The following is a 16,726-nucleotide window of genomic DNA, read 5'->3' as shown; positions in this document are numbered from 1 at the left end:
ACAGCTTCCTTTTCATTAGTAAACACACAGAAAGAAAGGTTAAAAAGAACCCCTGATGCTGTTCTTTCCCAGTTTTCCCAGAAAAGAAGATAATTTTCATTTAATATTATGAGCCACTAAGCTATGCTACAGTTTAGAAATTCATTAAATCCTGTCTAAGCTGGCTTCCAAGCATGTTCCTCTAATAAAACAACAAGTCCATCTGATAGCATCAGTGTAAGCACTAGATGCTCACTGTGTAGCAGTGTAAGTCACTAGATACTCACTAAGCAGAGACCTGATGCACAGAGAAACTGCAGTTTACCTCACTGCGGAACCTAAGTGGCCTTGTGCGCTTCAAATTAAACTTGAGCTATTTAGGTCAAAACAAAAACTCTGAGACCAAAAATGTTACTACCTTACTCCTTAAAACAGGTAACTCATGGCATCTTCAGCATGTACTCTGCAAGATGGCCAAGAATGTCAGGTTATATATAGGACAAGAAGACTTTATTAACTATTACCTCAAGTTCTGAGGGTCTCAGGAGAAATAACAGAGGAAGGTACAGATGGATTCCCAAAATAAAATTATTGCCTTCAATGCTTTACTGGCTTACCCTGTCTAAAAACAGACAAAAATATTACGTGCTCTCTGTAGTGGAAGGTGTGGAAAAGTAATGGCACTAAGGTCACTACTAGCACTTTAATTATTGCATTAGGAAACACTGACAACACATGCATTTCTACACAATAAACTGAGCTTAAGCTAATTCATAAGAAAAAAATAACTATTATTCTGAAATTAAAAGACTTTACTGTAAGGTAATCATGCCTTTTCCTAGAACTGTGACACTGATGTTTATCAAAGATGCAGGTTTATAATCAAGTCATGGATTAAACAAGAGTGAGGCTCAAACTCCCCCTAATCAGCTGCCGAGTGACAGCACAGGACAGCTCCTCAGTCCACTTGGTGCCTACATACCTGACTGCTGCCAGAGAGGACAGGGTGGGAATGGGCTCTGGGAGGGGTACGGGAAGGAGACAAACTGCCCCTTTCAGCTGCAGTGCCAGCTTACAGTGGCATGCGAGGTATTGAGGGGTATTAAATAACAGCCTCCCTTTCCTTCTGAAAGGATGCAATCTCAGCTTCATTTCTGAATGCCTGCTCTTGCAGAGACTACAGAGCAAGCATTCACAAATTCCCCGTCACCTCTAAGGACAATTCTGAAAGAATAAACTGGAATCTGCTCCATCAACTGCAATTTAATTTAGATCAAAAGCTAAAGCTTGGTGGCAAAGAATGCTATTTCCCCTGTTGTGCAATGGTCTTTGAATTCAGACTGCTGTCATTTTACTAAAGAACCACCCCCCTAAAAAACAACCGAACTGCTCCCCAACAGCAAACAAAACAACATAAAAACAACCCAACCACCCCAAAAAACACCCCTCCCAAAAAAACCATTCAGGTAAAGAACTTGGGACTCTTGATCTTCAAAATCTGTTAAAGTCATTTCAGCTCAGGCACATTCCAAAATCAACACACAGCTCAGCAAAACATAGTGAAAAGAAAGACTTCATGTATTATATCAGCCCCAGAAAGTCTTGCGACAAGTCACATATACATGCAATCTTAACTGCTGAGGATAAGGCTTTGAGCAAAAGAGTGGACTTCAGCATTTTCAAAAAAACACTCAATTTCTTTGTACCCAAAGCTATTACTTCCCCCCTCACCCCTGGAATTTCCCACATCTCTGAACTTGCTGGTGCAACAGCCACAGGAGCCACTCTTGGCCACACACGAGAGGCAGCGTTTGGCCAAGCAGCGTTTGTGTGCTGTCAACGTTTGCAATGCTCTTTGGGACCAGCAGCAGCATGCATTTGAGTTGAAAGAAAATAAACTACAGCCCATACCAACAGGAAGCCACTGATACAAAGAGAAATATGTGTAACAGTGATTATCAGAAAATAATATAAGCGTAGATGTGATTTATGTTTTCCATTACTGCATCAACAGTTTTTTCCACAATATGGATTGGATCTCATCGAAACACACTAGATCTTGGCAGTGAATACTGGCACTAAAAAGAAATGGGTGTTTGTTTTATAAGAAGTCAGCGTGTCCTAAATTCATTTATCTTTTGGTGTTAACTTATCCTATCAACTGATAATGTATTTATTTTTCCTCAAAGGCAGTATGTTATTTTTAGGGGTAATGTACAATCATAAAGTATTCTCACCACCTGAAGAAGCACTTACTATAGAGTACAGAGATAGCAGCTAAATACTTTGAAATCAAACTTGGCAATCACTGTTCTTTTAATATTCAATCAACATTTATGACTAAACCCAAAGCTGTATCCATGATCAATAAGCTAGCGCAAGGCTCTGATTCTAAATGAAAAATGAAACAAAACAACCATGAAATTTACAGGAAGAGGAACACAATAAAGATGTGAAGAAGCCAAATGACAGCTCATGCAGAAACCTCCCCAATTTCCTTAGTGCAATTAGTGCATACATTAACTTCTTTGTATTCCTTCTATATTAAGAATCTTTATGTGTAAAACATTGTATGATAACTCATATTAAACAGTAAAACTTCAGGAGACAGAATTTCTGAAAGGAGAACACATTTCTCCAAAGGCCATGAATCACTATTAGCTTAAAACTAAGAGGCAACCAATTTAAAGAATTATGTGAGTGGTCTCCAAAGATACATTTTAAATTTATCCTCCCCCTTTTCATTCCAGCATTCACAAAAAACATGCTATGAGGAAATTGCTCAAAAAGAAAGTCCAGCACTCAAGAAAATGAGGACAAACAATAACCAAAATTAACCCTGGCTCCTGTACATATGATTTACAATAGCTTTTGATTGCATGACCACATGCAGAACTTCTCTATTTTGACAATCTAACAAACAGCCATTCAGTGGCTCAATGTATGGTTCTCAGGGCTTATCTTACTAAAAATTATTCAAACCTTACAATGAAGGCAGATATTCCCCATTCCTAAGCATTTTTACCTAACATGCAACAACCAAGTGCTTCAAGGCTATGTGCTTCAGCACCCTATGTGCTCTCCCTCTTTCTGGAAGTCACACTCACTCACTGCTCACTGGAGAATAGTTGAAATACAAGAAATAGGGTCTACAGGCTCATTACCATACAGCAACTGACCACAAAATAGAAGGTCTTATAACTCTTACAGAAAAAGTAGACTAAATTGAGAGCAGCAGCATTTCCCTGGTTCTTCAATGCTTTCATTTGTGATCCTACTTAATTTTTACATTAATTTTTATTTACCAATTATCTCAACAGTATGTCCATAATCATATGGCTGAAAGTTGAAATAAAGAAAAAGAAATGAGTCTTTAATAATCTTGTTAAATGTTTTAATTTCACCTTAATACCTTATGTAAAATCAAGTATCTATTCATCTTCCAGCAATTTAGATGCATTTTTATTCCTGGTTTTTTTAGAAGGACACAATAGTCAACCATTACCTCCACTCCAGCCAAATGCAACAATGCAGAGTAATCAAATTTGGCAGGCCAAGAGATGGCTGTGCACTGCTGCAGCTACAGCGGTCTATGCTGCTCCAGGTTTTTACTACTACTGTGCACACATTCTAACCCTTGTTAGTGATTTTTCTACCTCTCCCACTCATGAAACCTTCTATTAATCACTTTCCTTAGAAAACACATATAATTATGTTAAATAGCTGCATATATATATAATTTACAATAATTATTAATAACTATAATTATTGTATGTTTGTTACCTTTTCCTCTCTGTTATGGTTAGCAACAACAGAAATGGTTATGGTTAGAAAGTAACAGACACGAAGATAAGACCGAAGGAAACTTCCTGATTCCACATGGACGACAGTGCCATGCAGGCTGCCAAAAGGACAGATGTTCTTTGCTTTTCTATTTTAAAAACATCCCTGTCTTCTATAAAATGAAATCCAACAAACTGTCTTTTCAGTTCCAATAAATGCCCTTTAGGGGTGATCAGTCTTTTCCCTTCTCAGTTTTATACATGCACACAAGCTTGCTCACTCACCAAAAAGCCAGATTGCCATTTCCCCTACCTTCTTTCCCCACCCCACCCCCTCTTCTCTATTTTCTGTTCTTTAAAATTAAAACAAACCCAAACCAAACTGCCATGTTTCCTCAAAATACATCTCTGGAAGACTAAAATCAAACCACACTACTATTTGCCCCTATTTCAAGTGCAATTCTGTCATAACATCATATTTGGAACAAACCAGATCTCTGTAGTTAAAGATGAAGAAACTCTCAAACTCCTGTTTGGATTTTGGATTAATATTGTCTTTCCCTATCTATGGTAATTAAGTGTTCAGTATATTTACAGCAGAAAAGAAACAGTTTGAAAGCATCTGCAGGTCAGCCACTAGTTTCGCCTGAGCAAATTCTATTTTGTTTCCTTGCTGGCTTTCTGTTCACAGCTAGTTTGAATCCAGCATTCAATAAAATCCATTTCCCATGTTTTAATATTGCACATGTACTTCACACGTACACTGTAACACATGCAGTAGACTGGATATTGTTCTGAAAGGAAAGAGCTCTTTGTTAACTCTAAACTTCAAAGATTTAAAATTAATCTCAAAAAAAAAAAAAAAAAAAAAGAACCCCAAACCCTCCAAATCCTCCCACAATTTGCCATGAATTTCAGTATTGGGAAGGCAGCGGTTCCCTTCTGTTCATTAAAATAAAAGAGCCTATTATGGCCTCTCGTATCAATACCTAAATAACATTCTCCTACAAAGCAAGAAATGATAAAACCACCCTGCACACAGTTTGTCACAGCAGGACTTGCCAAGGACACCAGAAGGTGACTTACATTTAATTCTGTCTTGATTTGAAAAATCTATTAAAATCTCCATGGTAACTCAAAACACATATTCCTCCCAGAGAGTCTGATTAATACTTTGTAATTTCTGTTTTATAGTCAACCTTTTGTTTGTTTGTTTGAAAATACCTAAGAACTGTCTAGTTGATGCTAATAATCTTAAATGACATCATAAATCTGTATGTGGAAGTAAATGAAAGGTACAGCAGATATTGCTCCTGGTTATATTTTTCTTTGAATCCAATGAACTAACCATAAGTTTTGTGTTTTGCAAAGGAAAGTAACTTCCAAACCAATTATAGTTATTTTTCAAATTTTAATGATAAAAGAGTTGCTTACAAACTAATCACACTTCACTCTCATAAAAACTTATGCCTACTTTCTAACTCCTTAAAGCTCAAAGACTTCCACAAATCGCTATGAGAGGTTGACTGCAAAAAATCTCTTGAAAATAGGGAAGGGAAAAATAATACTAATGGGAACCCTTTATAGTCTTAAAATATGAAGCACTTACATTGAACTTCAACAAGTCAGTGCTAATAGGCAGATGTACTCAACTGGACTGCATTTTACAGTAGTGACCTAATAAATATTGTGTAGATTCTACATGAGTACTGTTCCACCAGAGAAGAAACGTAGCGGTCATGGCATCCATTAAAGACCTCCAAGAAACTATGGCTAATTAATTTATGTAAATGCAAGCCTCAATTTAATAAAGCATGAGAAGGACTTTCACTCAGTTTTCCAAACACAACATACTTAAGCAGCACAAAAGCCTATGATTTTAGGTACAAAATCTTCTAACTGCCTAAGGTAATGAGTAGATATAAATCACTGTGACATGTCTATATTGTGTTTTTTTTATTCCAGTCCCCACAATTCATGAAAGATGCAGACAGACTGAAGTGGGTCCAAAGGAGGCCCGCAAAGATCAAAGGGCTGGAGAGCCTGCCCTGTGAGGAAAGACAAAAGGAGTTTGGTCTTTTCTCTCTGAAGGCACAGGAGGACCCTCAGCACAGTACTCTACTACTTAAAGGGTGGTTACAGATTGGATGTAGGCTCTGCCTTCACAAAGAGCCACATGGAGAAGCAAATGGGCAACTGGCGTAAGTTGCACTGGGAAAGGTTTCATCTCACATAAATTTTTTACAGCAACAACCATTCACTGCAATAACTCCCCCAGGGATGCTGGATGCTTCCAAGATGCAACTGGACAGGGGGCTAGATAATCTCATCCAGGCCCCCTTCCCACCAAAGGCTGGACCAGATGATCTTTTAAGATCCATTCCAATTTGGCCTATTCTATGGTTTTATGATTTTTCTCCTTCCATGACTGAACATATAAAATTATAAAAATATCCACCTTATGCATACAGCACGGACGTGTTCATCACTCTACATCCTCCAAATCATTCTGCACGTACCCTTCACAACCCAATCAGGAAAAAGGTTCAAGTATTTTCTAGTAATCAAATGACAAATCTGCTAAACCCCTCCAATTAGGTTGCTAAGCAATTGGGTGCTTTTCCAGTGCACTGCTCCCTTTGAGAAACTGAAGAACTGGATGCTACTAGAAGTGGAAATATTTACTCTTAGTCTCCCCTATATTCTGTGCAGCACTTAATGAGGCTATCAACTGCATCAAACTCGTATCTGAGGTTTTGGCCACATAAAATAAATATGTAAAAATATCCATAATACTGCCAAACATTAGAACACAGGAATACAGATAATGAAGTGGTAACTTTTGTGTCTCCCTCTTAAAGTCAACCACGGCCAGACTAGCTCTTAAGATTATTTTTAGATGTGTCTTTCACAATCATAGACTAGAATCATAGAAGAGCTAGGGTTGGAAAGGACCTTAAGATCATCTAGTTCCAACCCCCCTGCCCTGAACAACCATCCTAAAGGAATTTCCTATTTTCAGGTATGCTTGAAAACGACTCCAAAAAAGGAGAGAGGACCAATACCAATGTGCAGTACCATTCTGTAAGTATATCTTGGCACAAATACCTCATCTTTCCACGAGTTTGCTTGCACAGAACTGTAGGTATGTATGAAATATGCTCAGCCTTAACTTGAAGGAATTCTGTTCCTTCAAGGGAGACCTTCTGAAGTGACCTCAGGTGCAGTATGTCTGGTTTGGATCACGCAGCAATTTTTTCTGTCTACATATTTTACAAAAATCCATCAGCAGTTCCATATTTGATCAGATATAAAGCAAAAGGCACCTAACTAAAGAAAAAAGCCTCAAAATACTCTACTACAAAAGTAAACTACATTAGTGACTCAGTGAATGGGTTTTGGTGGGGTTTGTCTGTCAGCTGGTTTTTAAGAGGAGTTTTCAAGTAAAGCTTCAATTTTAGGGACACCCTAAACCACCCAAATCAGCTTCAATCGCACCAAGTCCTGTTACCCACTCTCTTTTCCTTGATCACAATCCTCAGAAAATTTAAAAGGAGACAACACGAAATTTGTTTCAGATTCAACTGGCAAAAAATACCTTCTATTCCCCAAGCCATTAGGTCTTACTCCTGAAACTAGAAGTCACTCCACACTTTTTCCCCCGCTCTCCTACTGCATAAAAGTAGCAAATTACCTTTCTTGAGCTGATCTGACCAAATTCTAAATTGAGCAGTTACGTTTGTTCTCTTTACACTTATCTGCCATTTCAACTGAAATAGTCCTCACATCACATCTTAAACTCTGAGGAATTTGTTTTACTGTTAAAATAGCTACTATGCTCCAACTGTGAATTTCAGTGATCTCTTTAAGCTGACTTTACTCACAGGAGTCTTGTTTGACCTAATTAACAAAAGGTGACAGAGAACTTGCGGATCATTTCCAGAAGTACTATAAAAATAACAAATCTTATCAACACATACAGAATAAGAGAGAAAGTGATCTACCTTACTGGCGTTATTTTGCTGTCTCAGTGAAAGTCATACACTCATTTGGGCAACTACACAAGAGCTGCACACATACATTTCCCCATAACAAATGCAATTCTGCATCTTTATCCACCTCTGTGCCTAAAGAAGTCTCCCAAAGATTCATTTTATCTTTTCTGCTCTCTCTTCCTTGTCCCTCTGGAGTAGTTACAAGAACAAGCTCAGCTTCCTATAGCGGTACCAATAATAATCTAACTTTTCTTTCCTCTTCCACTCCATATTAATAAAGCATTGGGGAAGTGAATCACTGGCGTCTTTTGTTTGTAAGCCTTTGTAATACTAAGAAAGGATAAGTAGAACCTGCTTTTAATTTCTTAGGCTTCCCACAAAACAAAGTAGGCATCCTGTCCAAATTGATCTGAAGACAACACAGAGTATTTGAGCCATGCAACAGTAACATACATAGAGGGTCCATACACTCAGTGACAGTATATGTACATATCTGTGTGTATGTGTGCATACAGATGCATATACACATCTGGTCAGCTCTGGCTCTCAGGAACTCTACCCAACTCACCAGCAATTTGGTATACAGTGTTTAAATAGCAGATTCTGAACACTCACTTCCCATGAGCTCCTTCACAAAGATTTTGTACAATGGCAGAGAAAGTAGGAAAACCCAAACCCAGTAGGTTAAATAAAACAATGACCTTTTTGACAGAAAGCAGTTACTAAATCTTACTGTTCCTGTGCTCATATTAGAAGCCAGGACACAGATCAGAAAGCAAAGAACTGCTTTTTTATTTTTCAGTGTCATAACACTGTATCTATCTGCACACAGGCTATACATTCAAATAGGGGGAAAAAATGTGCTCTTTTCATAGAATCATAGAATGGTTTGCATTATAAGGGACTTTTAAGGGTCATCGAGTCCAACCCCTGTGCCACAGGCAGGGACATATTCAAATAGACCAGGTTGCTCAGAGCCCCATCCAACCTGACTTTGAATGTATCCAGGGATGGGGCATCTATCACTTCTCTGGGCAATGTTTTCATGTTGTAAAAAAATTCTTCCTTATATCTAGTCTGAATCTACCCTCGTTTGTTTTAAAGCCATCACCCCTTGTCCTATCGCAACAGGCCCTGCTAAAAAGTCTGTCCCCAGAACCATAAAAGTTGTATCATCTTTACTCCTTTAAAAATACAAAATATTGAAGTTCTATTACTGATTACTCAGTAACAAGGAAGGTGATTTTTAGGTAGGCATAGAATTAACTAGGTTATCATGAACTAGACAATCTTAAGGTCCTTTCCAACCCTAACCATTCTATGATTCTATCACTGGAATGGGTAGTTGTGAATGCTCCATCCCTGGCGGTGTTCAAAGCCCGGCTGGACAGAGCCTTGGGTGCCATGGTTTAGTGGGAGGTGTTCCTGCCCATGGCAGGGGGGTTGGAACTGGATGATCTTAAGGTCCTTTCCAACCCTAACTATTCTATGACTGCTACAGAAAACATCCACTATAAATAACAAATTCCAATAGCTTCCATACCAGTATTACTTGTATCCTTTTCCCTTTCTAATTTGAAAGAAACCTCTTACATTTCCAAAATCTTATCATTTTGCTAGCATTTTAGGAGTTGTAATACCAGAATCCAGCTACCAAGAGCATAACATATTACAGAAAAGCAAATAACACACCACACATCTTTTTATTTCAAATTCACTGTCAGCACAATGATCAATTGTCTGACATTGTCTGCTGTGCTGACAATGAGTTTCGTGCATTGAGTTCCTTTATGAACTTCCTGCACAAAAATGCCTTTTTCTTCAGTCTCAGCTTCTAGTTCTACTATGACTAGCACTTTGCTTTCACCCTGATGGCAAAAATTACAGAAATATCACAGCTCAGTGTAGTATAGTGAATTCAGGCTAATCTGTCCAATAGGTATTTCACAGACAAACTAAAATGACTGCACAGCTCTTATAACTCAAATCTATTCAAGCTTCCCCATGCACAGTCTCTTCCTAGTAATATCATGGACTTTCTGCGGTCAGAAGGAACTGAGGAAAATTGCCAGTATTTTACACAAACTAATTTTCTACTATTGTGTCTCTCAAAATTGTGCTTCACTTTGCTCTTCCATTTCTCATTGTCCTCCTCCTCCTCCCTCCAGTTTTCTGCCAGCCGACCTATTTTATCTACGAACAACATAGCATTCCTCTTCAGGCAGTGTTTTAATCACTCCAGGTTTCCTGGGCATTGCAGTCCAGTTCCTACTGTTTAACTGAAGGAGAAATACAAACCTTACAATGTATCTCAACGATAACAATAAAGCAAGTTCTTAGAATTTTTGATTGAAACAAACTTGGGTCTTTCAAACCATAATCCAAGTAAGAATTTTGTATCAAAGCACAAGAAGAACATTTAAGCTTATTCAGAGGCATGAAGAGATGCTGTACATTTTGCTTGACAGCTGTCTTACAGTGCAATGCTACAGAACAATGAAGTGCGTACTGTTACCATTTATAGGTACTGACCTACTGAAAGCATCTGCAGGAACAATTAGCATTTGAACTTTCACTACAATGAGAAACTCTTCTACAAAGCTGAGTAGGCACAGCGGCATGATAAATAACATTAATTAGATTTCTTACATGATTCCTATTACAGTGTGGGACTAATAAAATATTCTGCCGCTGCTGATCCAACAACAAGCAAGTATTGCCATTTAGTCTCTTAATATACTTTAAGATATGACCTTACAGCATAGCTTCTAGCCTGAATACAAAGTATAAAATCCTAATTCCAGCTCTGCCACATCCTTTTGTGCACCTCTGTACACTTCCTGAGGCCTCAACTTTACAGTCTATAAATGGGACAAATTTCTGCTCCCCACCTAACAACAGTGTAGATTGCTCTCTCACATTAGAAAAGCGATGGTACTACATCAGTAGTCTTCAACGTATGAAAAGACTAAAGGTGGTGAAACACTGACAGCTTTGCCCAGGGAAGTTGTGGAGTCCCCACTGACAAGAAACTCGAAGCCTGATTGGATGCAGTCCTGGAGAACCTGGTCTAGCTGGCCCTACTTGGGAGGGCAGTTGAACTAGATGATCTCAAGAGACATTTCAACCTAAATAATTCTGTGTTTATTTCTAGATTAGATATCCCCACTCCTGCCCAATTTCTGGAAGAAGGCCACCACAAAAATTTTCTACTCTGAAGCTCTGCCAATTTCTTTCATAATGGAACAGATGCTTCCTTCTGAAGTTCTATGAAAACACTAAATTCTTTCCCCTGTTATTTAAGAGTGCAATAATGTTATGTGCAATGTTATAATAAGTATAATGAGCTAGAAGAGGAAGAAGTCCCAGAAAGAAAATCACGAACTGAAAGTTTATAGCTAGAGCTTTCTCCCTCCCCTCAAGGAACTAGTTTGAACAATAAAAAAGAAATGGATTAGTAGAGAGGAAGCGTAACTCATTTGTAGGTAAAATGATCCCACTTTCTCCAATTTAATAGCACTGTCAGTATTACTGTTGTCCTCTTCATCTGACATTAGGGAGAGAGAAATCTTACAGAAGGAAACCAGAAACGATTGCTTTATTCATACACCAGAGAGGTAACTATCTGAACTGGTAAAAAAGAAAGAATCCTAGGTGTAAGAGTGGTTTTTAAAAAGTGTGCATACTGCGTGCCATGCCCCCCAAGTAGGTCAGATGCCACTTTCCAAGAAAATTTCTTCAGAGGCATAGGATCCCCATAGGAGAAGTGAGCGCAACAAAAGTAAAATTTATTTCATGATAGACTTGATTGCTTTCTGAAGGGAGTACAGGACATGGCTGCTTATGCTAGAGATACACGAGACTCATTTAACTGCGTCTTTCCTGGTTTTATTTCCTACAGATCTAACTACTGTCACTTCAGGTTTAAATAAGGAGACAAAGCTGCTGCACTCCCATATAGTTTATTTCTCTAAAGTAAGGAAAGAAAGGACATTGATGCTTGTACAACCTACAGTTCTGGCTTTTAATTACTAAGCTAAAAGGAGAAAAAACTTCAAACAACCAGAAAAAATATTTTCAAATGTGCAAGTTTTATTTGCTGTTCTATGGGATTTGGCAATTAAGAAGAGAAGAACATAACGAAAACTGAAGTAGGTGACATTATGTGGCAGCAACTGAAAATTATATAAAATAGATGAGCATAGAACTCAAGGTATTATCTTGAGTTTTTATTCCTAATAGATGAAGGAATAAAAAATACAAAAACACCTCCAAGTTCTTCTTCTTTCAAACTCTAGATGCTAAAACAAATATATACTGTCTGAATAATTCTTTGAAGTCTTTGATGGGACTTACAGAAGGCTTCCATTTTGTGTTACTCAACACATATATTATTTCTTTCCTATTTAAGAACACTAATTTGTTTATTTATTTCAAAACTGCTGAAATTTCCACTGCGGCTCAGTGATCAGTGATCTGCAGTTAGCGGACCCCCCAGGAGATAATATAAATCTAACAGTTCTATGTTGATGATGCTTTTTTCCTAATCAACTGAAATACAGGCAACATATCTCCAAAGAGATGTGAGAGGTAAAATACAGTGAGGAAGTACTGTTCTTACCACATACAGCTGTTTCCAGAGCACGGCCCATTCCTGCAGAGTCGCTGTGACTTCAGTCACAACAGAATCTTCAAGCGGAACAACTGTTTCATATTGCCTAGACAAGAAGAGGGGAAGAAGTTAGGAAAAGTGCCCTGGAAAAGGCAGAAAAAGAAATAAATGTCAGCACAGTAATTTGTGAAATGCTACAACTTGAATTTGTTTAACAGAAAGGAAAATATCTTAAGAGGAACATTTTGTCTGAAGCAACTCCAGAGTCGTATCAGCTGCTCCTCCATTACATTCCATAAGAACAACTTATATGAAGCACTTCCCAGTTACCTGTTCAAAATCTGCAATTTCATTCTAATCAAGGTCAATGAAAACACTTTTCATGATTACAGCACGTTAAATTAACTTGCCTGTGAAGTGGGGTCTTCACAGGTTTGTATCCCTTCTCTTTAAGCCAGACCAACCTTTTTTTTTCCCCTCAAATTAATATGTTAGCCAATATCATTAAATACCAAGAAGATCTACCATCTATGAATCTTTCCTATCCAGGAGACCTTTTCAATATTGCAGGACACTAAAGCAGATCACAGGTTTCTTCCTATTATCAAGCCAAACACAGCTCTTTTCCAATATCCATAAAATGGCATTACAGGGAAGGGACTCAAAATAGTTCAACATCGCATCAGAAAACCACAGAAAACTAATGGATGAAAGGAATCACCCTATACTGTTCAGCTAATGTGAGAGGCAAAAACAAAACCAATGAAAGGTGTTTTCCTAATATTATTTTTAGAAATAAATTTATAACTTTTGGCATGAGTGAAAAATAAAACATTCTGGAAGACCAGCCTTCAACAATATGGCTGGATTTAAAAAGAATACACATCAGGACAACATTTAACCGTGTAAATTGGATGTTTTTCATCCCTCTAACCCTGCACTTCCTCTGTTATAATTACTATATACATGGTTTAGTGTGGGGTGTCCCTGCCCATGGCAGGGGGGTTGGAACTAGATGATCTCAAGGTCCTTTCCAACCCTAACTATTCTATGATTCTATGACATTACACTGGGTCTATGACTCAAACACAAGATTATTATATATCATGCTGTCCTGGTTTCCTCTGGGATAATTTTCCTCCTAGTAACTGGTATAGTGCTGGGCTTTGGATTTAGGTCAAGAATGATGCTGACAACACACCGTGGTGAATTAACCCTCTCCTGGATTCAGCTGTAACAGTTACTTTTCTCCTTTTTAGTAGCTGGTGCAGCACTGTGTTTTCAATTCTAGCCGACAAACCCCAGCCAGCCACACAGCCACTCCCTCCCCGCCCCAAGGTGGGATGAGGAAGAGAACCAGGAAATGGTAAAACCCATGGGATGAGAGAACAACAGTTTAATAACTGAAATTAAGTAAAATATTTGTCCTTGTTTAGCAGTAGCAGTCATTTTTTCTCCTTCTTAGTAGCTGGTGAAGTGCTGTGGTTTTGACTTTCGGCCTGGGAATAATACTGATAAAGCCGATGTTTTTGGTTGCTGGTCAAAATGTTTACCCTGACCAAGGACTTTGTGAGTCTCATGTTCTGCCAGGGAGGAGGGGAAGCTGGGAGGAAGCAGGGACAGGACACCTGACCCAAGCTAGATAAAGAGGTATTCCATACCACAGCACGTCATGCCCAGGACGTAGAACTGAGAGTCCCCGGAAGGGCTGGATCACTGTGGGGTGGGGGCGAGGTACCGGTCGGTGAGCAGTTGTATTCTCTTCCCTTGTTATTTCCTTTATCATTATTCTTATTGCTGGTAGCAGTAGTGATTTGTGTTATACCTTAGTTACTGGACTGTTCTTATCTCAACCCGTGGGAGTTGCATTCTTTCGATTCTCCTCCCCGTCCCTCCAGGAGCGGAGGGAAGAAAGGTGGGGGGGGAAGTGGACTTCGTGGTTCTGATTTACGGCCTGGGCTTAAACCACAACAATATTATAATAATAAATGCCCCTTATAAATTCTGAATTAAGTCCTAATTAACTACAGATTGCAGGAAACAGGTCTTCCCCCTAAGAAGAGTATGCATTACGAGCAGTCATTTTATGCTATATATATAATTTTATTACACCTCAAATTTATGAAGCATTAGTATTACAGCTGCTCTCAATAATCTTTACACAGTCCCTTTGAGGGCAAACATACAAAGCAAGACTATCAGAAGTCACATTTTTCTACAGGTATTTCACTAAATGCCATTTAATGTGGTTTATGTTCCACATTTAATTTGTTGCCTTGGGTCACTGTCTGCAATGCTGCACTTATCTCCCAGCAGTGGCCTTAATCTAGAATATGCAGGTTACAGAAGCTGTGAAGACACAAGATATTGATTTCAGGAGTCTCAGTCAATCTCTCAGGAAACTTTGCAGGTTTTAGAGCCTACTCCCAGTAAAATCTCTGACATTCTACTGCCATTAGTATTGCTATTCACACTGACTAAACTAAACCAACCTCCAGCAACATACAAGCTATATATAAACACAGTGAAGGCACAGTATTTCCAGCAGCGTACTTCAATTATTCTTTGGTTTGAGGTGTGGCAGGTTGGATCCTTTTGCAAAGTTGCAAAGTAACATGGCTACCTTGTCAATCATGTCTCACTGAAACTCTGCTGACAAATGAGATGGGCTGTCTACACGCCAGTGCCTCCACAACAAACAGGGACATAGAGAACTTTACCATTGAAGAAACAAGCAGAAAGAAAAAATATTTAATAGAGTTCTTGAAAATGCTTGTGTTCCAGGTGCTCATAAAATTGTAATTTTAGAGGTACTAAAAATGAACAGGGGTAACCGAGAGAACTGAGTCTTGCTTTATTAAAAAACAAAAAACTCCCTAAAGCTCTGCAGAATTACATTTAATTTTCAAACCCTAAACCCACTCTATCAATTTTATTAACTATTGCTTAGATTCCCTTCTAGATGAGCAGCACAGCAGCTTCTTAGAAAGATGGAAAAATACTCACCCTCTGTTACTGACGATTGCTTTTTTCAAGTGAATATAGTTTGCAGGAAAAATCCCCTGCAAGAGAAAAATGTCTGTACATTAGAAAAATACATTTGCAGTTTATAGTGTTCATATCTTAAGCCACAATAAAAAGTTGTCAATATATCTATTAAAAAACCCAAACCCTCTAACACTGTGCCAAAGAAGATGCCAGAGTCAAAAGTCACCAAGCAAATTAGTCACAATTCATCACATTAGTCTGATACCTGGGAATAAAGGGTTAACATTGTGCCTGCTTAACGTTTATCACATTGCTTGTTTAAGCAGTCATTGTGCTTGGTGAAGCAGAACCTTAGGAGTTAAAGTTGCTAGATTTGTGAAGCAGAATTGTAGGAGTTACAGCTGCTAGGCAGAATTGTAGTAGGAGAGATTCATAGCTTCTGTGATGAACATTTAAAAGACATTCTTGTTTAAATAGTATCCATAGAAAGAAAAGGAACAAAAGATAACCAGAGTAACAAAATTTGCAAGCTTGACAAGTTTCTGCTTTAAGATACATAAAACTGGCTTGTACCAAACCTGAGGTTTGGATAGGAGCTGAAACCCTCTTGAGTCTGCGTGAAAGCAAGAGGTTACTTGCGGTGATGAAGAGGAACTACAGGCCTTCATCCTCACGACCCCTTAACGACCACCACCGGGAGGCACTGCGCAAGCGCACCAATGGAATGAATGCCAGAAAACTAATTATAATACTAGACGGGAATAGGTTTTGCGTATGTATGAGGTGTGAAGCAATCTCACATTTATGTAATCATTACATGTAATATAAACAAACTGAGTGTCAAAGGAAAGGTGCGCATGATTTTGGAGGGGTGATCCCCTGTGCGCCTCAGCGCTGAATAAAGCATACCTACTTTACAACTTTAATGAGTTGTGGAGTCTACCCGCGTATCAAGTCCTTCTTAGCACAGGACTGCACACTGAATCAAACCACCTCCACAGCTGCCTTGGAAGGGACAAGACTGATTTAAAAGCAAACATTTAAGTTTAGCCAGTTGTCTTCCCACTGCAAAGACTGAGTGAGCCCAATAATCCAGTAAGGTGATGAGCAAGCAGGAAGGAGGTGTGTCAAGTAGGAGGAGTTCAGAGGACAGCTTGCAGTCAGCAGAAAGGAGTGAGTAATAGAGGTAACTACGGGGAACATTTAGTGGAGAGATGTAAGTCAGCCAAGACAGCCAGAGAAGTGGCTATTGTGCAGTCTGCAGCACAGCATCAGTATCCTTCCAGACCAGGCCTCCGAATGCTACATTACATTAGATGACAAGGATGTAGGTTTTGAAAAAAAATAAATGTATTACTTGCATACACTGG

At 38.7% G+C, this 16,726-nt stretch overlaps 1 protein-coding gene across 1 annotated transcript in view; it reads right to left on the bottom strand.

The window, feature by feature from the left end:
* DOCK3 (dedicator of cytokinesis 3) overlaps positions 1-16,726 on the bottom strand; it is a gene marked incomplete at its 5' end in the record, with an annotated part of 211,656 nt that overhangs the window by 159,957 nt on the left and 34,973 nt on the right. Inside the window, 2 exons of the mRNA XM_080625333.1 lie at positions 12,378-12,474; positions 15,375-15,430. Of these exons, the coding sequence (XP_080481459.1) occupies positions 12,378-12,474; positions 15,375-15,430 (153 nt within the window). The remainder of the gene's footprint in view (positions 1-12,377; positions 12,475-15,374; positions 15,431-16,726) is intronic.

The sequence above is a fragment of the Psittacula echo genome (assembly GCF_963264785.1).
Source record: "Psittacula echo genome assembly, chromosome: 9".
NCBI classification, from domain to species: domain Eukaryota; kingdom Metazoa; phylum Chordata; class Aves; order Psittaciformes; family Psittacidae; genus Psittacula; species Psittacula echo.
Note: the sequence above shows the minus strand (reverse complement) of the source record. Positions and strands in the feature narration are given on the sequence as shown.